Source organism: Cygnus atratus, chromosome 20 (genome assembly GCF_013377495.2).
Source record: "Cygnus atratus isolate AKBS03 ecotype Queensland, Australia chromosome 20, CAtr_DNAZoo_HiC_assembly, whole genome shotgun sequence".
Taxonomy (NCBI): Eukaryota; Metazoa; Chordata; class Aves; order Anseriformes; family Anatidae; genus Cygnus; species Cygnus atratus.
The window spans coordinates 8,875,833-8,899,995 of record NC_066381.1 but is presented as its reverse complement, the minus strand read 5'-3'; the positions used below and the strand labels follow the sequence as shown (position 1 = coordinate 8,899,995).

At 38.6% G+C, this 24,163-nt stretch overlaps 1 protein-coding gene across 1 annotated transcript in view; it reads right to left on the bottom strand.

Moving 5' to 3' along the window:
• MED13 (mediator complex subunit 13) overlaps positions 1-24,163 on the bottom strand; it is a 58,512-nt gene that overhangs the window by 4,213 nt on the left and 30,136 nt on the right. The window contains exons 7-29 of the mRNA XM_035561079.2: positions 23,480-23,642; positions 23,083-23,193; positions 20,518-21,192; positions 16,295-16,511; positions 15,238-15,322; positions 14,788-14,909; positions 13,588-13,678; positions 13,232-13,446; positions 12,601-12,797; positions 10,533-11,449; positions 8,957-9,124; positions 7,683-7,906; positions 6,969-7,158; positions 6,284-6,749; positions 5,385-5,604; positions 4,557-4,748; positions 4,185-4,408; positions 3,621-3,763; positions 3,246-3,404; positions 2,961-3,146; positions 2,626-2,774; positions 2,225-2,398; positions 529-629 (exon numbers count right to left, since the gene is read on the bottom strand). Of these exons, the coding sequence (XP_035416972.1) occupies positions 529-629; positions 2,225-2,398; positions 2,626-2,774; positions 2,961-3,146; positions 3,246-3,404; positions 3,621-3,763; positions 4,185-4,408; positions 4,557-4,748; positions 5,385-5,604; positions 6,284-6,749; positions 6,969-7,158; positions 7,683-7,906; positions 8,957-9,124; positions 10,533-11,449; positions 12,601-12,797; positions 13,232-13,446; positions 13,588-13,678; positions 14,788-14,909; positions 15,238-15,322; positions 16,295-16,511; positions 20,518-21,192; positions 23,083-23,193; positions 23,480-23,642 (5,389 nt within the window). The remainder of the gene's footprint in view (positions 1-528; positions 630-2,224; positions 2,399-2,625; positions 2,775-2,960; positions 3,147-3,245; positions 3,405-3,620; positions 3,764-4,184; positions 4,409-4,556; positions 4,749-5,384; positions 5,605-6,283; positions 6,750-6,968; positions 7,159-7,682; positions 7,907-8,956; positions 9,125-10,532; positions 11,450-12,600; positions 12,798-13,231; positions 13,447-13,587; positions 13,679-14,787; positions 14,910-15,237; positions 15,323-16,294; positions 16,512-20,517; positions 21,193-23,082; positions 23,194-23,479; positions 23,643-24,163) is intronic.

Genomic DNA, 24,163 nt, shown 5'->3' with positions numbered 1-24,163 from the left:
CTGAAATAACATGCTTTCAGAATTATTACAAACACATCAAAGCTGAAGTTTATTTCAGTAGAAAACAGTCACTTTAATTGTTGATGCTCATTAATGTTGAGGTTCACATATTAAAAACACAAAGGAATCTTTTTTCAGTGTCCTATGTTTATATGACTATCTACACTCTTGTACTTCAGCATTTCAGTATTCCCACAACCCATACACAATTCTGGTTTAAGTATAACCATCTTCCACTCATTTATACACTATCTTCTGGTTTTGATGAATTCACTGTTTTTCAAATATTTTCAGTTGTAATCAACTTTAATTAAAGAAGGGCTTAGTGATCTTTGTATTTAACTGCACTGTCCTGTGATAAAGCCATCTTTTAATCACTCAAAGCACAGCAGTTTATATTGTGTTTGTGACGTACTGAGGACATCAGCACAAAGAAGTAACAGCAAGAAAAACAAATATAGTAGATCTACTGCAGCAATATTAAAGATGAAATGCACGATATTTTTGCAAGTGATCAATCATAAATACCTGAGCACATCAGAAGTTTGATTAGAATCAAGTGGATGGGAGTGTTTACTGTGGAGTAGCTCGTCTGATTGCACTGAAGGCACATGGAGGTGCAAAGAGGCCTAAGAAAGGAAGAAAGATGCTAGCAGTTAGCGTCAGATTAAACTACTACTTTCTTCCCTTTGTACCACTGACCCACATCTTGCAGCCACCTTCCATTCTCTGACACACTAGCTAAAATAAATCTTAGCTTTATGCAGTCAGTAAGTGCAGGACTTCTCTCTCGTAAGTTGTATTACACTATTAGCATTGTGCTTTTAAGAAGTTGTTTTAAGATGCCTTTGCCTACATTAAGAGATTATTAAAAAGGCAACTCAAGCATCATAAGATTCCTATTAATACACAGCCTTTATAGAATCATAGAACGGTTTGGGTTGGAAGGGACCTTAAAGGTCATCTAATTCCACCTTCCACTAGGCCAGGTTGCTCAAAGCCCCATCCAAAATGGCCTTAAACCCTTCCAGGGATGGGGCATCCACAACTTGTCTGGGCAACCTGTTCCAGTGCCTCAACACCCTCAGAGTAAATAACTTACTCCAAATATCTAATCTAAATCTACCCTTTTTTAGTTTAAAACCATTGCCCCTCGTCCTATCACTCCTGACACAGAGTCCCTCCCCAGCTTTCCTGTAGCCCCCTTTAGGTACTGGAAGGCTGCTATAAGGTCTCCCCAGAGCCCTCTCTCCTGCAGGGTGAAGAACCCCAACTCCCTCAGCTTCTCGTCATAGGAGAGGTGCTCCAGCCCTTTGATCATCTTTGTGGCCTTCCTCTGGACTCATTCTAATATGTCCATGTATTTACAAGTCCACTTGCTTTCCATAAGACCAATCTATTCCATATATGAACTTCTCAGGGTAAACGATAAATCCTCTGTTAAAGAAAGACCTTATAGCAAAACCACAGCTGAGCTTAGGCCAAGAAGAACTGCTAAGCCAGACCCAAACAAGGCTGAAGATGACATATCAGTATCATTAGATAAATTAGCATCTTTAATACTAGGCTTTGTTAAGACAAAAGCGAATAACATTAATACACAAAGTTTCTCTGTATACTAATGTATAGCCTTGAATGTGACAAGTGGGTCTTGATGGTGCCATAAAAAGATCAGACAATATCCAGACAGATGGGACAATGACTATCACTTGGAGTCAGCCAACATGGGAAAACTATGCATTGCACAGAGCATAAAAGCTAAACAGATTCCCCCCCCCCCCTCCCCCAGTGTAAAGAGATATTACTTTATTACATTACTTCCCTCCACAGCCGGTCACCCAAAGGGGTCAAACATTAACCCGAAGTCTGTCTAGAAACAGAACAGGACACCTATCCTTACAAAATACTGTAGCGCAGAGCCAGCAAGTAAGAAAAAGGTGTCAGACTACTCTGAAGAAACCATCAGAAAAGCAGAATCCTTCAGGCTATTTGCTAGCTTCCACTAATCATTTTTCTTCCTTTTGAAAAAGTGAATATAAAAAGCTAAAGCTCAAAAATTTGAAACCCAACCTCTCTTGAAACAAAACCAGACATATTCCAGAAGCTATGCACCAACTCTTTAAGCATAATAGTTCTCACAACTCAGATCCCTGCACATTGCACAACAGTTTGTGTGACAGACTGCCCACAAAGATGGCTGTACAGCCTGACGAGCTTTCCGTACCTTAAGAAACAAGGGACACTGATTTTGTGCTTGAGGACATGCTGACCAAAACCAGTCAGGCAATGGACCTGCTTTGGCAGTTGACACAAAATAACCGAGGGCCAGTGGCTGTTGCAGTATATTTGTTACTTCATCATGAGATTCCGTTGAAAGCAATCGATCTGTACCTTGACCCTACAAAACAAGCAACAGTTTAATATTAGAGAGCACAAAACAGAAATTATCTGTCGCTTTCAAATCACAAAGCATTTTGAAACATAGAGGCATTACACAAATTTTGCAGACAATCCCCTAGCCAGTTAATTCAAAACATTTCCTAGGAACCTTCCATTCTACAGAGGACATGAGCAGATGCCAGAAAACAAATGAACAGAAACCATATACACACTACTTACTCTTACCTTGCCCATATCACCTCCATGGGGGTAGTGGGACCCTGGAGAATGTACAGGGGATCCAGTAGGGGATGCAGGAAGTATATTTATAATATCAGGATCGAGATCATCTCCAGTGTCTAACAGGTCAAAGATCCCCATTCCATCTGCTCCATCTTGAAAAAGAACGAGAACAGTCAATTTCTACAATTTTCCTACCTATGGGATATGACAACACATTCTTAAATCAAGTGATTTTCCACATAAATCCTGCGGTTCAGTAGAATAAACAGTCTTAGTATAGGGCGAGTGATGAGAGTTTTGGTTTGTTTTTAAAATAAGAATAAATCCAATCTACTAACCATTGTTTGTGTTGAAGGCCAGATCCAAGTTTTCAGTGGTATAAGTTGACGATGCTACTTGCACAGAAGCAGATGTGGGAAACACAAGTATATGAGTGCACGACGTGTCCTGTGGGGTATTCAGCTGAGATGTCTGCATATTTAAAGTGGTGCTGCGTCCAAATACAGAGCCAGTCGATACAGAATCTTTGGAAGACAAGTCAAGCATTTCCTTAGTTTTGCGTTTCCTTAGTTTTGCAAGAATTAACTGTGAGTTCCCTCTCCAAAATATAGTTTCTCAAATACCTGGCATTATGATGAAGGACCCCTGTGGTTCCATTGCCACCAAACAAGCACTGAGAATGCTGGGAGAGTCTGCGGCAGAGATGCCACACATTCTGCACATGTCTTTTAGTCTCTTACTGAGGGACTGAAGATTTCGGCGACTCAGCAAACAACTCCAATCTGATGATAAAAAGAACATAAGTCTGTCTAGAAGAACAGTGTTTACCGCAGAATACATATTTTACATAAAACACTGTGTGGTACAAAGTTCACGTGTTAGGTGTACAAAGGAACTCTAAAGTTATATAGGTTTTCTTCTAGAAGCAGGGACAAACACTATATTATTTAAAATTAAAGCTCCATATAGAATTTTAGACTCTAAAACGCTAACGTTACCTTTCAATTCCCCATGTCCTATTCTTCCTAAACGTCCTATTACAACTCTCCAAGGCAAAGAGCTCATCTGTACAAGTCCTAAGCACCACTCCCAGAGTTTCTGAAGACCAAGTCTGCGGGCAGAGCCCTTTTTCCTGCGAGCTCTAGAATTTAAGGAAAAAAGATAAAATTAGAACCCATTGACAAGAAGTTTCTCTAGCTGCCTTTGGAACTTGCTTGTAGTAACCTGAACATTAGCAGGAAACAATGTTAATATTGTAGCACATTAACCACTACTGCAAATTCAAAAAAGGAGGTTGGTTTGTTTTTAATCAATCACATTCTAACACTGACATAAGAAACCGGAAAGGGGGTGTAGCAGGAAAACACATACAAAAGCTCTCAGGAAACTAAACAGCATTCTAGAAATTTAAACAATATACACAATACTGAAATTATCTGTTTGTTTTAATTTTGCAATATGGCGAGTCTACCTAAGTCAGAGTTATTCTTACATTATAATAAATAATTCTTTGGGGGAAATAAAGAGGATATACATGCTAAAAATTAAGAACTCGTTCTTACCTGTTTGGTACATCAATATTAATTATGCAAGTCTCTAGCTGTTCTCCATAGAGATCTGTACAGGATGCAAGAAGCCATCTTTGATCATGAGACAAACAGTAGCCTACAAAAAGTACGTTATACTTCTGGCCAGCTTCTCCAAAAGTTTCTCCTAGTTCTGTTTGCTTGTCTTTTACAGGAGCCAATATAAAAGGAGGGGTGTAGAGTCGAATACACTCAGGTCTCTATAAAAATGACAGAACAGAAAATGAACTTTCAAGAAGCGATTATTCTTAACTCTCGTTATTTAATGTGAAAGACACTGCTGATAAAACAAACACATTTCTCTGATTCGCATATTTACAGAATCACATTAGTCTCGAGAATACTCACATCGGGGCTCTTAAGAGCAGTTTCCATAGCTAAACCTGGACCAAAGCCAGTTAACGTTTTCACATTGGTGGAAGTTGGAAGAGGTCTCCGACACTGAGTAAATGCTGAAAATGCCAAAGATTTTAAATGCTGAGTATAAATCTGCCGGTCTTCATGTTTCACGGGCTGCAGAAGGTACTGACATGGGACAATCTAGAACAAAATACACAGGGAAATAAAATTAGTGTTTCATCGTTACTTTTTTTGAGATAGTATTTGGGTATATTGCTTTCAGAATGTCAGTTTACGATCATTTCTCTGGTTCTCTCTGATTCTTTGATATCTTGTGCTATAGCTTCTTCCAAAGCTATATGGGACTTCAGGTAATTATGCTCATTGACCTTTTCTTCAGAAAACAAAATAATTTGGTTAGAAGATAACCTTAGTGAGCCCTCCAGAAAGATGCCCTCTGATTATTAGTTTTGCTGCTGATAGCATTACAGTTGGATACTTATCACAAAGAAGTCCCAGTCTGAAGCCCAGCAGGGTTACGCTGGCAGCAGATTTTGGTGATGGGACAAAGCAGTTTTCCCATACTTCACTCGTTACTTGAGTGGGCCAGTGCGTTCCTCTGAGATAAGACTGATGAGTTCAGAAACTACCACAGGATTTGGCTTTGACTAGTAACACCCAAACTTCTCTAAAACCAATAATTTAACAGCTGCAGAACTCTAAGCAATGTTTACAGAGCAAACAAAACTTTCACCTTGAGGGCATTATCACCTCCAAAATACAGCTAAAACCAAAGGAGGTACTTTGTTCAGCATGTTTCTATAAATGTTGGCTCACCTGCACAGAAATTATATTCTTGATGTTGGGAGGAAGAACCTGAACCATCTCTAAAAAGCAGCGCAGAAGTCCAAGCGTCCACAAGCTAGACGAGCTACTGTTCTCATCCTTTTTTTCATACGTAAAAGGATCAACTATGTAAACTACGATTGCAGGTGGATAGGTGATAGCGTGTGAATCTCCATCTGTAGGGACTCCAACTTTATCTCGATCCATAGTGCTGGAAATGAAATTTTGAAACCCATTACAAGACAGTGAGCTTTGTAACGATTTATTTTTACTTACATTAAAACTACACTCAAATCAAACATTAATCTGTAAGACCTTTGAGTTGACTGTGGTGTAAGAAATAGTGTTTTTATTTCAATTTTGTTTGTTAGCTTGTCAACAACTCAATATCACTTGTATTTTCTTTAGCCTTCTTTATTACAGATGCTCATCAGCACATAGTTCTATTGGTTCAACTGGGGAACAAAAACACCTACAACATCAGTAGTAAAGGCACTTCTAACTGAGAAGCTATGACTTCAATAACAAAGTAGAATTTCAAGATGATGCCAGATACCTATTTCTCCTTCCACCTCACTTTAAAATATAGAGGCGGGTAGTTTGGTGAACTTTTTCTCTTTAGAGAGATAAAAGAAAAAAAGTTTATTTTCATACCACAGCAAACACCGAGATACAATTAGAACTGCAGATAGGATGTGTGTCAAAATGTTAAACTCTACCATGAATGAGCTTGCATTCTCCCTAAAAAGCAACTTGGTGATTAGAAAATAAATTGTTATTAAGGGAACTAGAGTGCATTAGTATGTACACATTTGTTGAGCTGAGGGGTTTGTGTTTTGCTTTGGTTTACTTTTTTAACCTAAGAGGGCCTGACCATGCAGTTCCATTACCTTTCAGAAACCTCTGGATGGGGCTGTGCAGGTGCTGAAGTACTATCTGCAGACATCCCTGCTGCTTGAAGTGTCGGCTGTTGCTGCTGTCCTCCTGTTTGCCCATTTTGGACTGTTGCAGCCTGAGCAGGCAGGGAAGCAGAAGTGGTATTGTTCATACTGCTAAAAGGTGGAAATGAAGAAGGCTTGTTTGTTGGTATCCCACTGCCTATATTAGCAGAAGAGGATGACGTGGCAGTGGTCGTCAAAGTTGAATTAGCTGTAGTAGCTGCAGAAGACATGGCACTAGTTGATGTTGCTGTCATAGTACTACTGGTGGGAGCTCCAGGAGCAGATGATGGAGTGTTGGGATTTCCAGCATTAGCTGTCGCTGGGGGCAGAGCAGAGGCTGGCTGGCTTGGGGGAGGGATCAGATTTGTTTGAGAAAGTAAAGAATTGTCCAAAGGCTGAGAAGCAAGATAAGGACCTAAAACCAGAAAAAAAAAGTGTACATTTGATACTGTTTATTATGAGCACATACCTAAACATATGTTTTTTCTGGTTTACTTTTTTCCACAAGCTTAAAACCAGAAAACCGCAACAAACAGTAAAACTCAATGAATAAATACAAACATTTCTCTTCTACTGGAATGGAACCGGTGGCAAGTATACAAAATAAGAAGCACTGAAAAAAAGTAATCCGTACCTAGTTCATATCTGCAAACTTGGGCGTATAATTTCAGTTTGGAAAATGCTTCATTGTTGGCATTAGCTGTCTGTGAGAACCATTCTGTGACCAACTTCTCAGAAAGTTTCTTTGAAGCAGTAGGTCCAACTCGCATGATTCCATCAGGCAGTAATTTACAGATAGGCCTATGCTGACCCAGTCTGCATGACTGCAAAGGCAAAATATAAGATGCAAGGTAAGGAGTTAAAGTAAAACATCAATCAAAGGAGCATGGAAAGAGAGAGACTCATGACATTCCAAAGAAACATTTTAATTCTAGAAAACTACGCAAGTATGAAATACTGTATAGTGATTTTCAGGTTTTCCTAAATGCAAGAAAAACAGATGGATAGATCATCCACTCTAATCCTAATCACAATCCAAGCAATACATGCGTTTAATTAATTCATTAAGAAGCTAAAAGAATTGAAGTAGTAATACTCCGCTTTACCACTGAGTGGCGTTTTATCAGACAGACTCTCAAAACAGGTACTACTAGAAGCAATGATGATCAGTGTGAATAACCCTTATCTTCCAAGTACCCATTCCTAAAATATCCTTTCCAGCAGCTGATATAGCATTCCACGCAAGCATTTATATCACTGGAGACAAGCCTGATAAATACTTATGAGTACGTATTAGAAACAGATTTTCAAAAATCTATTTCACTGCTAACTGCCATAAATAATGTACCTCGTATATTGCAGTCAGATCCCTAAAGAAGCTTTTTGCTCCATTTAGCAGAGCCTCATTCTCAGGACACACCACAACATAAGCAACATCTCTCTGAGATCCATAAGGTTCCAACATCAGCCTCTCCCAGTACGGCAATGCAAATGGAGACAGCACCAGAAAATCATAATCGTAGCCCAACAAAAATGTTGGGATTGGCAGTGGTTCTGGGGACTCATCAGTTCCTGGAAAAGCAAGATAGATTTTCCAATATATTAAGCAGGAAGCTTAAAAATAACAACCTGCTTCTAGAAAACATGAAAAGAAGAAACACTAGCATTCCCAGCATCTAAGAGGAAGTAGCACTGATTATAAATGGAATAGTTCTCCTTTTAACAAATACAAATGAAAAGCATGCATGCACAATCCAATGCTCTGAGAAAAAAAAAAATCAGCTAAGTATTCTCATCTGAAATCTTTCAGGGCCTAAAGAGGAAGTTACGCAGTTGTTTATTATGTTTACCACTATACAATCAGGAACAGATCTTCACCATCCAGGAAGCCTTCCCCACAGAATCTAAGGGATCAGTGATCAAAAAAGAGGGGGGAAGAAATGTAAATAGTCTAAGCAGATACATGAATGACCACAGAAGGAAAACTCTCAAGAACATGCATTTATATGCATCTTAAACGTATAATTAGGATGTTCTAAATATTAGAATAGCTACAAATACCCGCTGGTGAAAGGTGACTCTTTTATGTGTTGGCAAATGAAACAATCTCACATATGCTAATGAAGTCAGAGTTTAAACCTTAAGTTGAGTGCACAAAATTTACCTTCTGTGTGTAAACATGCATCATGACGTGTTGGCTACTCCAAGTATGTATGATACACGCAACACACTGGATGATCTCAGATCTTCAACATAATTTTGAAGCTACTGATCAATAAAGCACACTTTTTCAAGCATTTCAAAGCTAATATTTAGTAATTGCTCTATATTTAAACAAAATCCATTTTTGAAACTTCACTCCTTCACTATGATAAGCATCAGGTGTATATAAACAGTGCAATTGTCAATTTTAAACACAGATACTTTTGACTCATTCAATGTTTTTAGAATATTCTGCTTCTGTAAAGAAAAGAATTCTCCCCTGTCTAATGGCTCTCGTTATTTTAAAGAAAGGTCCAAATGCTGTTTAGAATGCCAATAGGCTGAACAGCATCCAGATGCTGAGGTTTGGTGGCCAGATCAAGTAGAGATTAACAGACAAGAGTCCACACAGAAGTTTACCGTAAGAGCCTCTGCCAGCCATTTTGTGAAACTGTTGCCACGTGAGAGGGCCTTGCACACCCCAAGATCGGACTGTTCGCTTCTTCTGAATTGCATCCTGAAGAACTGGCTGGAGCGAGAGGAGCATGCGCAGGATGTCCTGGGAACACTGCATGCTCACATCCAAAACTGAAAGGATAAAAAGTTGTCAAGGCCTGCCACAACAATAGGATAAAATAAAGCCTTCCACAAACAACCCTGATCCTAAACTACCTTGTTTTTAAATAAGTCACCTTCTTTCAAAATGTACATGCCGTTCATGCAGGCCATCCAAAGGCAGAGATAGAAAAAGTTAAGCACACAGATTTAGAGTTCTCCCCCTCCCCCTCCTAACCAGTTAAAAAAACAAAGAAACCAACAAAAAACCATTTTTCATCTGTAGAGTTACTTCCTGCGAAAGCCTTAACATCTTAATATTTTTATTTCTTAGTCTAAGTCACAAAAAAATAATCAAGTTGTTTAAGTTTTAAACTGCAGAGTGCTCCCCTCCATATAAAGGGAGTTTAGGCAGACTGCCACCCAGTGCTCACTTCAGAGAAGTCAAGAGAAGCCTCAAACACTCGCAGTCCATTTCGTCAGCTTCCCACCACTATGCCATTTAATGCACAGTGTTTAAGAATCAAAAACTGACACAAAATTTGTCAGGGCTATAGTTTCTTTGCCTTCTTCTAAAAAGCATTTTTGCATCTTTTTATCCTACGCATCAAGGTCACAGTAATACCCAGTCTTCTCCTGTGTCCCTGAAAACATTGATTTATTCAGAGCCTGGGTTTTTAAACTTACAGCTCCATCAATACACAGAAGCCTAGCTTTGTTCACCTTCTTCAGCCTCACCAATGACTACTAACTGCAGTTAACTTATCAAAGTTCCATGTTTTACTGTTTACCCACCTATAGTTGCTACTTGAAAAGACTGCTACTGGGAGAAGAGGTAGGTATGCAAGTATACGCAGGCAGGAGTGTACCGTAAGACAGTAAATCATTAGTCAAGGCCTAGAAAGAAAACTCCAAGAATCTCTGGCAGATCCAACACACAGCGAAGGCCACAATCAAGCACATTTACCACACACCCCATTAAACTACCGCCCCCTCTTAAAGAAGGGGGCAGAAGCCAATTGAATCATACATCTTGCTGAATTCTACCACAGTAGCCTTTCACAGTACAGTCACCGTTTGAACCACCTACACTTTCTACATGCACTCATTCCATAGAACCTCTGTGGATGCAGTCACCAAAAGCTGCTTTAAAAGAATAAGTCTAGGAAAAGCATCGTGAACAGTTACTGTGGTCTTACATTACACTTCCAACCTGTTAGAATTACACAGTCGATAGTGTTCAAGGTCTACACTCTGCTTGCTGTACGGTACCACCATAGAAGGTAAAAAGAATTGTTATTTTGAACACTGTTAAAGTAGAAGGTTATGCGAGCTGGTGAAAAACAGTTTTAAGCATCCAGTATTTGGAAAGGAAAAGCATTTTAGAAAAATAAAAATCCAGATGTAGAAGAGCAGCAAATAAGCCGTTTTCAATATTTACCATTTCTTTTTGACCAGTGGTGCAAGCAAGTCGTTTTCACAAGTGCTTCATCAACTTTTCCTCCTGACATATTGTCCATGAACTGGCGTCCATGTTCCAAGGCTAAGTAGCAGTCATTGCAACAATCCCTTTCTTCTACACGTACCAGGTTGCTAACTGCACTGACTTTGGGGATAGGATCTTGATCTGCTGCTCCAAATGGTGAGAACAAGTTGGTGCATTGATCTTGCAGCAACAGTATTAACTCATCAGGCAGTTTCTCAGGTTCTTTCAGTCCTCCACTGCCATGTTCAACAGAAGTAGCTCTGAGAGCTTCAAAGCGTTTTTCTGCTTCCTTGCCACACTCTGTATTACGTCCTAAAATATCCAATTCATCTTCAAGAAACAGTCCAGAACTGTTGCCAAATTTTCTATTCATAACAGCACTGAAACCACAGGTACACCTATACTGGGCCTCTTGCGTTGGATCGGGAATGTAAACTCCAACATCAGCACCTTTGATGTTCATATTGCAAACACATATGCAGCAGCTGTCAAAGTTACAGTCTTTGAAGAGATTCATTACAGACTCCGAAAGGATGAGATTCACATAAAGACTGTGTGCCTCTGGAATGGAAGGCACAGTTGCAGGTTCAACAGAATTAAGCGGTCTACATGTTGATGGTGTGGAAGCTGGTGAGTATAAATCAGAGTTCTCGTACTTGACTGAACCCTGTGCACTTGCCGGTCCACCAGCTCCACGAGGTGTCCGAGGAGTCCTTGGTGTTCTAGGAGTTGGGAAACGAGGGGTGGAAGGAGAAGGGAGAATTCCAGCTCCACTGTTGCTGGGTGGTGCGCTACTTGGTGGCATCCCAAACGGAGTATGAGTTTGTGGTGTGTATGCAGGGCCGTACTCTTGATCCATAGTGCTTCCATCACTGATAGGAGCCATAAGAAGAAGGAAATTATTTAAATAAACTTCAAAACCAATACATCACGTAAATCTCAAATTGCTAAATAAGGGCCTTCCTAATTAAAATTTGCTTTTTTGAACTAGTCTTTCATAATCTACAGAAAGATTTTCATTCCCTAAGGAACTTCAAAAGCATTTGCTCTAAATGACTTTGCAGGATTCCCATTGACAGTGCTGTTAAAGAGTCATTCCCTTCTTCCTTTCCACAAAGTTTCCAGGCAAAAAATGTGAACAGTGTAAGTTACAAATTCCATGGATGTATAGATTCTACCAATAGCAGATTCAGCTAGATACGTGAAGTATCACCTGGAAATATTTAATTTTTTTTTTTTTTCCTATGCAGCTGAATATATCCAAAGATCAGTAAGGCTGATGAGACCTGGGAACACATTGCTTATGAATGACCCTAATAGAAGCAACATCAGTATTTACAACAAAATCAAAAACAATGCAACATCATCAATAAATACACAGCCTCCTTGTTGCCTAATCTGTCTATAGAAGCTACTAATGCAGAGGAGAAGGAAGAATAAATATTTTCTTCAAGTACTGCCAGCAAAACCGTCACTACCAAACACAGATTAAAGAAATGCTTCCTGCAATACTACTGTTACAAGGCAATATCATTCTAGGCATAGCTTCCAATAAAGGAAAATTTTTTTTCTAATCCCAGTGCAGATTAGATTATTACTATTTAAGAAAATAATTTAAGAACCAGAAGCACCACCTACTAAGCCCTTACAGTACCTATACCACCACTGCAAAAAAAAAAGTCCCAGGTTTACATTTATCTTGATTGTTACCGTCTTCACTGCTTATTAAAACTGGACTTGCACCATTAAGCTTCCCCAAGAAACCTTTAAATGAGACAACAAATAAAGTGTATGCACAGTTAAGAAGCTATTTCAGGAGACACTCTCTTGTAGTAAGGTTTAATCAAAGATTGTTTGAAAGACTCCTGTCAGTTGTCTAAACAATGTCTTTATAAATTTTTCTCATTACGAGTTGATAAAAAAATAAAACTAAGGAGTATATAAAAATAAAACTAAGGAGTACTTTATTGTATAAATAACTGAAAACTGTAAAAAGCTCAAACATTTGTGGCATAAGTCATACCCATCTTTGATGAATGGCATGGCAGGTCCTGGAGGAAGTAAATCCAACTTTCCCACAGTCCAACTCTGGCGATAAATGCATTCTTCTGGCAGCTTGATGGGAGGGAGACACTGGCTGGGAAGTGTCTTCAGTGGTGCAAACATGGAACATCCCACTAAGGCTTGGCAGTTCTCAGGTTTATAAACATAAGAATAATCCTAGAAGTTATACATGGTAAAGCATCAGCATGCAAATTAATAAGATTTCAGCAATGAAAAGGCTTCTTAAAAAATGGAACTGAATAAAAGTTCAAACAGTAGCTCTTTAATATTTAATCCAGATAAAGCTGTAAAAGTGGAAGTTAAGATTTACACATACATCATTCGCACCCATCAAGTGATATGCCAATACAAACCGTGAATTATCAAAACTTTATCATTAATTTACCAGTGGCTAATTATATATTACTCTTTTTTTAAGTTTATGTTGTAAAATATCACATATTACTTACTAGACATATGTTGCCTCCCTCAGGATAATACAGGGGACAAGTTACAAATTGTACTTAGTCTCCCACCGATCCTATTCAGGATTAACTAACAGATTGAAGAATAATCAATAGAAACATATCAGGACTATCAGCACTACCTACCTTTATTTCAGCAGGTTTGGGGCTGCAGAAACCCTCATCTACTTCAATTCTGAACTGAGCTCCCACACTAGAGCTATTCCCTTCAAGTACTGTTCCTCCAAGTGTAGTGTCCATGCTGCCATACTCCTTATTATTCATGTTCATTGGTGAAAATCCCATAATATGCTGTTCCAATGAAGGTGGAGTTGGATACATTTTATGGAGATCTGCAGTGCCTAATGTCAGATTAGAAGTAGGCTTTAGAGTATGACAACATTTTGAATTGTTTACTTTGTCCTAAGATTTCAGTAGGGTAAAGGAAGCATGTTTAAATGTTTAAAGCTAGTACTCTATTTAAAGAAGAAAATAAAGCTTACTTATGCATGACAGCGGGTCTAAATTTCCTGCTTTTGCCTCTTTGCAGTTGGATTTGTCATCAGCACCATTCACTGTTCTTTTAGATCCAGGCTAAGAAAGAAAAGAAGTACTGTATTAAAATCATTTCAGACATGAACACACATTCATTTTCCCTGATAACAGGAAATTTCATGTACAGTGGACATAGAAAGCTGAGACTTCATATAATATTTAGAAAAACTATAATAAATCATAAGTTTGGTACTAGTGATTGGGGTTACCCTTGTCTTCCCTTAATATTTGTAACTCAGAATTCTCTCCCATCAAATCATGACACTATTGAAATGAAAGACCAATTATAAAGTAGCTCTCAGTCTGTTAGCAGACATTAAAAAAAGCTAAACAGGGCTGCCCGCAATCTCAAAAAATACACACTCCCAAAGCCACGCTAACATTACTGATGTTAGCGCATGAACGGGAATAGAAAGAGAGAAATGCAATTCCTGGAACAAGAGGTAAAGGGAAGAAAAACTGTTTAAATTAGGAGATATTTTACAATGTTTAGACAGTGCCGTAGTCTTTAGAACGTAAGAGTCTCCATGTTTAAGAGCAAATAAGCTTGCTTTATGCTCTATATAATGACGACCTTTGATGGCCATTAAGATCCTTCACGCCTTTACACAGCTACCGCTCCCATTAAAGTTGATGGGTATTTTGTCTGAGTAAGGAGATTTAGGTTTATGCATGGAACAAAGTCCAATTCAGAAAAAACAACTGATTACCAACAGCACTGAGACAGAAACAGGAAAGATAATGAATTCAGAGCCACTAGAGACTGCAAAAGAAACCGTTCCAAGATAATAACTACTGCAACGAAACAGCTTAGTTGGCAGAAGGTCCGTCCACGTGTTTAAATGCCTCTTTCATGTTTTTGTTTTCAGTATTACCTTCATTGACTAGCCAATTTATTAATTTTAGCTAGAGATATATTCAAGCATATACTGTCTGAATTACAACGATATGCAAGATCAAAAGCTTTTTTGTATCAAAAATGATTGCATGAGCCAAGCAGAACAGCATGTCTGCTCTAGAGGAGTCATGATACTTGCTTCCAAGTGTTGCAAGCTCCCCTAAAACCACCAAAACGACCCACAAAACACAAGAACACATACATATTACTTGCAGTTTTTTGTCTAGCAGTTGCCATGAACATCACTTACGGTTAGTTCATCCTCATCAGAATTGAAGAGATTGTCAAGGTCAGTATAGGAGACCACCAAGTCTGTTTCATGGAACAGGCTAGTTGATGCAGTGCGAGCATGAGCAGCAATACGTTGGGCATCTATAAAGAAAAACAGATTACAGAAACACTGGAGATGTGTATTTTAAAAAGCCACATTTAAAGGACTATTTCCACAGCTGAAAATATACACGTTCTCAGTTCCTTTCAAGTGTCTTACACGTAAGTGAGGTCCCTTCGATTTTATTACATTTGGATTTTATAGCCACCTTTTATTTTCAAAGTTCAACAAATAAAACATGTTTCCAAGACGATCCTGAATTCTGAAGATATAGGGTAATACACAAAGTAAAAACATAGTAACCTGTTAGAGTCCATCGACTGTTCAAATGGTCATTAATACACCACAATTAAAAAAAAGTATTTTTACCTTGCTTGACAGAAGGACTAAACAGAGACATAGCGTCCTCTCCTTCATGAGATAAAACTGTAACACTGGATGCACCATCCTCAGCCTATTAACAAAAAAGGTAGAAAAGTTCACTTAAATCAATCTGGGGGAAGGACACTATTTCCCTATGGAAATTCTTGTATGCATTGGAAGGATGAGGTTCTTATTAGCCTTCTAGCTCAGCAGGGTGTAGCCTGGGAGTCTGGTTAGTGGTATCTGCTCATGGAGAAGGAAGCTTGGAATACAGACAACATGCCACCAACACACAGAGGAAGAGCACAGATAACATACATCTTACACTTGTGTGTTAGGGATAAACACTTTAAATTCAGAAACCAAGCTATGGATTCTTGCTCTAACACTTTATTGAAAAAACATTTATTATCGAATGCTATACATTAACTATACTGGTAATTATTAACGAAACTCTCAGTACAGGAGTGCATACGTACAGAAGTAGTCCTAATAAGCCAATTTATTTCATATACAAGCTCTCAATTGAGTTATATTTTCTTCCTTTTTGGAGGGTGGGTGAGAGGGGAAGTGGACAGGGAGTGAGGAGCTTGGTACTTCTGTTTTAAACACAGCCTCATGTAGTTGGTACTGGTTAAAGGACAAGGAAAAAGTGCAATTCACTGTCCAGGCAACAACTAGTCAGAGTTCACCTCCTCTTCCCTCAACCTTTCCACACATGAACAAAGCATTTGCCTTGTTTTTTCAGTCTTCCACAAGCATCTGCTATCACCCCTTTCTAAAGGGAGGCTCCTGAGCCAGATGAATTTTTGTTCTGATCCAGCAGCGTTCTCTCAGAACAAGCCATAAGCACTAGTGTAACAGCACCACCAGTGCGCCAAAAAATAAAAATAACCTAGGTGTGTAGTTACGGCATGAATGCTGCATACTTCCTTTATTATTTCTGCTTGAACAATTTTTCAGATGTACTTCTAAATACAGAGAAGGATTTGTGTTATATTTAGTGACTAATGCAATTTGTTTCAATCTCATCACTGATTTATATCCTCACTTCTTTACTCACCTTGTGTTTCTTCCCAGCTTCCCTCTCGATGTTCTGCCGATCTTTTTTACTATCGGGAAATAAGAATTCCACATCGCCATCAACAAAGGCATAAGGATCAATTTCAGGTTCCTGGTCAGCTTCTGACACTACTGCTGCTAGGTATTGGTTTTTACTCTGATACTGTTGCACCAGTTCATCTGAAACCTTTAAAGGCTTCCTACATTGCACCATTAATCTGCACAGAAGAAAAAAAAATCATAAAATATTATTTATCACTTACATGGAAATAGTTCTGCTATCCCACAACCCTTCACAAAAGCAATTTCACTTTTCCTTTCCCTTTTCTTCCCTTCCACCCCAGCCTCAGAAAACTTTTTGGGAAAGAAATGAAATCATTAGTCACATAATACAGCCTCCTTACACACGTCAGATACAGCACTGTGACTCATTCTGACTATCTCTCCTCAAGCATTGTCAACCCAGATAAAGATTAGTAATTCATCTCAGGCCGTAGCTGTCACTTATTATAAAGTACAAATGTATTAAGCAGTCTATAGCCACTAAAAGAAACTCACCAGGTTAAAAAATTACTTACTGCCGTTCCCCATCCACATTCGAACAAATGATCAGAAAGAAGTGATTAAATCTGAATTTTCCGTATTTTAAGAATTTAATTCCTGAGCATTTAATTCAGCATAGAAAGGCAGCATGCCAACCCTTCTAATACCTGGCTGTGTCTAACACAACACAGACCAATACGCTGTTGCACGCTAAGTCTGGCTATGCAAAAAGCCCATAACTACACAAATGCCACCACATTTAGCAGTCATTTAAATCACTTCTATAAATACCAGATGAAGGTTACAACACACTGACATCTAATTTACTAATGGGAATAAACATACATTTGTCATTGTCAGCATTTTTCTTTTCATCCCATTTGGAGTCAAAAATGGAGTTGAGAGTACATAAATTATGTCTTTGTAACATTTACTGGTTTCACACATGTAATATTGCACCAACAAAAAAGAAATATTGGTAAACAGGAAGTTAAGTTGTGAACATTAGCTATACACATGCCCCTCTATCTTCTGCCAAATGATTTTGTGTATCACAGCATCTGAGAGGTACCACGTGAGGAAGGTATTGCTTGGAACAAGACAACCCTTTCAGCAACATCAGACTGCTGAGGCTGCACAATTTCTTCTTACTCAAGACCCTCCTCCTCCCAAGCAGGAGCAGAACAACCAGTGAGAAGCATTCACAGAGGAGCTGACACATTAGAAAAAAGGCATTTTGTACGGACGAAGATTGGAGAGATACTTGAAGTCTACACACAGGTTCCAACACATTTATTCTTTCCCTTCTCAAGCCACTCTCCAAGAAGAAATACTGTCCCATAACAAACTGATGTGCCTCATGATTAGCAGGGCTTGGTTTTGACAGCCTAGATCCAGACACTACCTAGAGTTTAAAATAAGGCTTACATTTCTCTTCTGAGAGACCAGAAAGCAAGAACAACGTGATACAGAGCAATTCAAAGACTTCAGCCTTGGAATTCTGCATCAGTGCACAGTGATTCCTTAAGAGATCTCCTTGCTGCCTCGTACATCCCTACCAACACAAGTTGTATGCAAAAGGACAGAGGCAGGTTCACTTTGTCAAGCCTTCCTAGAAATAAGCTTTCCAAAGAAACATCTCACAGCCAACAAGTGTTAAATCCATCTACACTGGTCATGGTAACATCCTCAATAACATCTTTTATTAGCTATTAATGCCACCATCTCCAGCCCAGACAACACTGCAACGAGTGTGGCTTTATGTCGAGAACTAGTGGCATCTATACATGGAGCAGCACTTGATAGAGTTGAAGGCTTCCTCTTTTCCAAATCCCATAAAAATTAATATTGGGGGTGGAGGGAAGAGATGGAAAACAACTTTCTAGGAACAAGGAATTAAACACCAGGAAAAACACATAGCAAAAGCAAGCAGCAGTTTCTATTATTTTTTGACCAGCAGAGAAGAAGAGAAATTAATAGCAAGATGCTCTGGTGGAAGAATGTGTAACATACATCCACATACACACACACACAGAGTAAAGTGTTAAATCAAACTGTAGCCCATACAAGGAACAATCATTTCTTGAATAGAAAAAAGAGAAACCTGAAGTAGAGCTTATCTTCGGCTGGCTGAAATCAATTCAAGGGGAAAAAAAATGCTACAATCGTATAAATGCACATCTTGAAAAAGTTGCGATTCATTAGCTAATGCAAACTCTTCAACAGCATTAACATGACAGATAAGGCTAAGAACACGTGTACGAGAACAGACCAACAGCTATGGTATATTCATTTCTGCTCACAGCTTTCCTACGCAGCAAATTCAATGCAACTGCTACCAGTGGCTTTCCACTGGCAACAGTGGAACAAAATCCACACAAAGTTTCAGTCCTGTGAGTAGCTGCTTCAACTCTTCTACCACAAATTAAGCACACTACATCCACGGGGAGGGACGGGACACAACTCTATAATGTGACACTGGTCACACTGAGAGTCTCCTTTCACCTGAATATAAAAAAATCTGAATCAAAAATAATTGACAGCAACTGGGTTGACAGATGCAACTCTTGGTGCATTCACAATGCATTTTTTTGTCCACGGATCACATCCGTAACACAAAGTTTGTCACCTCTGCGTCAAAGTGCCAATCGTGTTAAGTTTACCCTGCTATTAACAGCCCTGTCAGCAGCACCTGTTGCTTCCCATTACCACCCTTCTCCTGCAGCTTTCCTGCTTCAAGCTAGATGTCCTCACAAGGAAGGAAGGTAAAAGATGGATGCCAGGAAGATTTTCTTAAGCAGTACAACTGCGAAGGAGACAACCCAGAGGGCCAAGTGGTTTGGGTTTGTTTGTTTTTCATTGTTGTTGTTTTTTTGTTTTTGTTTTTTGTGTAGGTTTTTGTTTTTAATTTTTGTCAGTGGCAGTTGTTTTTTTTGCCTTTACTGGGAGAGGAAAGCCATATTGATTCATTCTGCAGTAAAACAGAACTCAAACAGCTACCCCTGCTTTGACTCAATCAATGCAAGTTTTAACACCAAAACCACTAGTGCTATTTTCCTCTTTTGCCTCTAAGCTTCACAGTTTATCAAAACTTAGACAATAAAGTGATCAATTTTTATCCTGATTGAAACAGTAGCAGAGTAGAGCATTTTAAAACCTGGTGCTAGATAACACTAGCTCTCAGAAATAAATTCTATTTATTCAATAACAACAATAAAATTAAGTTAATTTACACATACTTCATTTCATGGCAATCATATCAGCTTAAGTACAAAGAATTCCAGGATCTCAAATACATTTCCTGTAGCTTAAAGGCTTTGGTTCTAACGAGGAACTAGTCTGACTCTCTCAATTTAGACAAGCTTCATTTAATAAATGAGGGTTTCCCATCCGATCTGAGGTCCAAGACCAGTTAGAGTAGACACACTAGTCACTTGTTTTCTTCGAACGATAACCTCAAGTCCTTAAGGCTGTTGAACAGCAAACCCAGACCACAGAGAGAATGCACCACGTGCAAGAATGCCAGTTTATATGCTACATATTCCCAAGAGAAATCCCCGATAATAGAAAATAGCTGTGGCCCACATTAACTTTGATGTCTTCTAGGAAAAGAGATTAGTTCCTTCACTGTTCTCATCAGTCATTTAAATAAGCAGCTTTCAAAATTTAAGAGCTCTTCTGAATAAAGACAAGAGCAGAACTGAGGTAGAAGGAACTTCATCTTTAAAAGGGTAAATAAAGCACCACTTTAATGGGATAAGTCTTAAAAAAAAAAAAAAAGTATTAATATGAGAAATATATTTGGTTTTTGTTGTCATCGTTGTTTGGGACCATAAGTCCCAAATAGGCACAATTTGGCTACAGAGTAATTTTAGAGTAGAAAAATAATATTCATTACCATCTGCTAATGCAGAGTGTTAATGAGGAAAAGCTGGAAAGTCTTACTACATATTTGACTGTGCTTCACGCTTGCATATTACAAGTATTGTCTTCTTATGTATGCACAGCACAGATAAAGTTAGGCTCACACTCAGCAACACTGCTTGCGCTGATGAGAGCAACATTGAGCTTTAGTGAAAAGACTGTTTCTAAGGGGAAACTGCCTTTCCAAGGAGAAAAGCCTTTGGCCTTTCAGTTTCCTCACTTTCTCACATTGTTACTGTAGCACTGAGTATTACTTACTCTGTAACTGATGTTATGTTTTCCTGTTCAGTAGGTATTACTGCATCATCTCTCAATTTATCACTTGGAAGCTGAGGTGGTAAGAATTCCACGTCCTTTTTCTTTGGAACTTTATAATACTTCCAAGTAGTATCTGCTTCATCTTCCTCCAAATTCACTGCAGTACCAACATACATTGTAGGCTCTATAACTTCTGGAAATTGAGCTGGAAAAGGCTGAGATAAGCCATCAAGTCTGTCTTCCATTGTTTTTGTGGGAACCAAGGGATCTGGCGTTGGCATCTGGTAGAAATGTTGAGGAGAAGGAGCTTTAGTTACCCCTTCATCAACTACATCACACGGGTGAGGACTAAGCGGTGGTGGTTGAGGTGAATTTGCCATTTCAGCATTATGCATCTGAGGAGTCTTTGCTACATCATTAGTTCGGATATTTGAAAATCTCACTTGACTGTCTGGTGCAGTCATCACAAGCCTCTGACTTGCTGAATCTGCCTCCATGGCAACATCATCACTGATAGATACACGATGATGAAAAGGAGTCAAAGGGCGTTTTTGTGGCTTATCCCCTTTGTCTTGCTTCTCATTTGTCTTGTGCTTTGGAGCTGCTTGCTGTTGCTGGCCCACAGGTGGTGCCTGCCCCTGCTGACCTGAATTTCTTGGTTTGAGATTTTTGTGCCTGCAGAATTAACATAGGGGAAAATACTTCACATTAATCTTTCAAATATGTCTATCACAGCATTTTCATTAGGTAAGAATCAGCTTCTAAGGCATTAAACAGGTGATTATAGAAGTCTGATACCATTCTGAAGTGGAGCTGCCTCTTTCTGACCATAACTTAATTTAAAAACAGGAATAACATTGTAATATTTCAGAATACTGTTTAAAAAATGGAAAGCGCTGTCCTATGAGCCCAGAATGCACATAATCCTCAAAGGCATTTATAAAATATTGTCTTCAGTTATCAAAAATAGATAGCAACAGCTTGCTTATATGGCTTTTAACTTCTACCAACACTGCTGAATCAGTAGAACAACATAAGAATTAGCAAATGACTTCTTGGATTCCAGGATCAATACCAACCAATAGCATTGTGCAAGTCTGTGTTAAAGAGTGGAAAATTAACATCAAGAATTTAGAAGTCAAGCTGTCAGTCCTACAAAAGCCATAAAACATTCTATAGTTATAAAATACCTTTTGTGGCTATTTGCCTGCAAATTTAGCAAGAAAGACTCAATGTCTCGACTGCATTAATACAGTTAGGTTTTGGTGGGGTGCGTGTCCACTCCCCCACTCAATAAATGCACTTGAACTTAAACATTTCAGCTTTGAGCTGAAGATGCCAGCTTTCTAGATCATCTAACAGAACTAGAGACATGAAATATCAAAGCCTGAAATGAAACTCTTCGGATTAAGCTACTGAACTACATGTACATCCTTAGCACCCAGGTATTCTCTGCTGTTCTATTAGGAAAGTCACAAAGTACACAGCTTGCATTAAAACCAGGATTATGCAAGAATAAAAGGTAAGAGGTATCAAAATCTATTTTTACTTAATACTCTCATAAACATACACACACACTTCTCACTGCTTAGAATTCAAAGCATAGAGAACAATAAGGGCTTTGTTTGTTTGTTTAAAGTCTTTGCAATTTCTCTTCAGGGAACTGCATATTTCTAATACATACCTCATACAGTTAATTGACAGTTTTCTCTTAGCTAGCACTATCAAACCTAAATTCTTCTTTAGGAGAAATTCAATCCCCCACCTTCTACCAGCTCTTCTCATGCCATTAGTATTTCTAGAGAACTTAAACATTTCAGTGAAGGAGAAAAATGTAGTTCTTTCGACATGCTATACTCTCCAGACATTAATTTTTTGAATATTCTAATATTCAAATTGCAAGGTAATCTGTGTAACAATTTAAATCAGAAGTGTTTGCACGTTTGCAACGCTTCAGTCACCTAAATGTTCTAAAAATGTACAAAAATGAAACATTACTTAATGTTTCCATTTATGTTAAACAATTTTAAACAAGCTTGTTTATAAGGACAAACTACTACATCTGCCCATGGAATGCCATATTTCCCAGAAGTAAATTAATATTTTTCCCTTCGTGTTCCCCAAGACAACATTCACCCATGCAACAACGATCTTGTTGTTCACTAACAGCTTTTTTCTTTTAAGACTAACACCACAGCCCTCTAGAATAGGTTCTTAATAAATAGGCTTTCCCTTTCCATCACAGCCCAAGAAAGCTGCCCAAGAGGTAGTTTCTACCCTTAAACGGGCCCACGGAATTCCAGACCAAGACTCAGAAATTGTCACTGAACTGCCAGTAGGTCCACTCAGACAATTCACATGAAAGAAAACTCCACATTACCTTATTGGGCAGAGTTTCAAGGCCTAAAATGGCATGTAGGATGAGATACAAGTATGTTTGTTTTTAACCACTTTCTTATCAGCAGCTGTTGCTTAATTAGTCACAAAGAAGTCATCATGAGCCCTCTCCTGAGCACTTCAATCTCAATGTACACTGCTGGACTACGGGTCTGACAATTACCATACCTTGAACAATTGCAATTTGTCCTCTGCGTGGCTTCAACAAAATCCCAGGATGCTACCTTGTCAGCTGTCTCTTCATCACACAAGCCATTCGATGTAGCAGAATATTTCCGCCTATGATTCAGTATTGGGAGAGTTATTTGGGATCAACACATTTATCTTCTGTCAAGTCTCAAGAGCAGTTTTGTGACATAGGATTCGGCAAAGAAATCAAATAAATTTTTGCTAACATATTAAACTGAGAAATAAACAACCTACTAGTTAGGATCCAAATTAACTTCTTTAAAACATGTTGTAACTAAAACACTTTCTACTAGCAGTCATATCATCTTTACCAGAATTACATTCTACAACACACGAAGTATGGTATTTCTTTTAGTTTCCTAAAGTGAATACATACTTGTTCTGTGCTCTGTTCATATTGCATTCTTGCCAAACTCTGTCCACCACTTGATTAGCTAGTTTTCTAGGTATTTTGCCACCATGATGGCTAGTACTGTCAGAGATAAATCCATCAGAAACTGAGGAAAACTTCACCCATTTCTGGGCAGACTGAGCATCAACTGAAAAGCAGCACCAGAGGAAATAGTTTTAGGCAATGAGGTAACCAACACTGGTTGAACATCCCAGGAAAAAAGTACTTTCTTAACTCAATGTCAGGCAATAAAAACAGAAGATTTACATATAGTAGCAGATTATTATAGCACAGCTCCCTCAAATAGAGGGGAAGGAAAAAAAATGTTTGTTATAACTGGGCTGGCTATTCTTTATTTATCCAGGAACTACAGGCCTGAAAGAGAAAACAACATTGCTCATACATCAGGAAAACTTGAGCAAAGCTACCTGTTAGCGAATTTAACGGTTTTGTTTGTTTGCTAGTTAGTTTTGGTTTTACGTTTTTTGTTGTGGTTTTGTCATCCCTGTCCTGTGTGTCTTATTTCCCTCCCAGCCCCCCAGGTCTTCTGCTACATTCATTTGAAGAAAACCATGAAAAAACGAAAACAACCACTTGCATACCCCTTTTCTGCACAAAAAGAGCTATTTATAAAGTCATCGGAAATTACTAGTGAGCCTTACCTGCTTT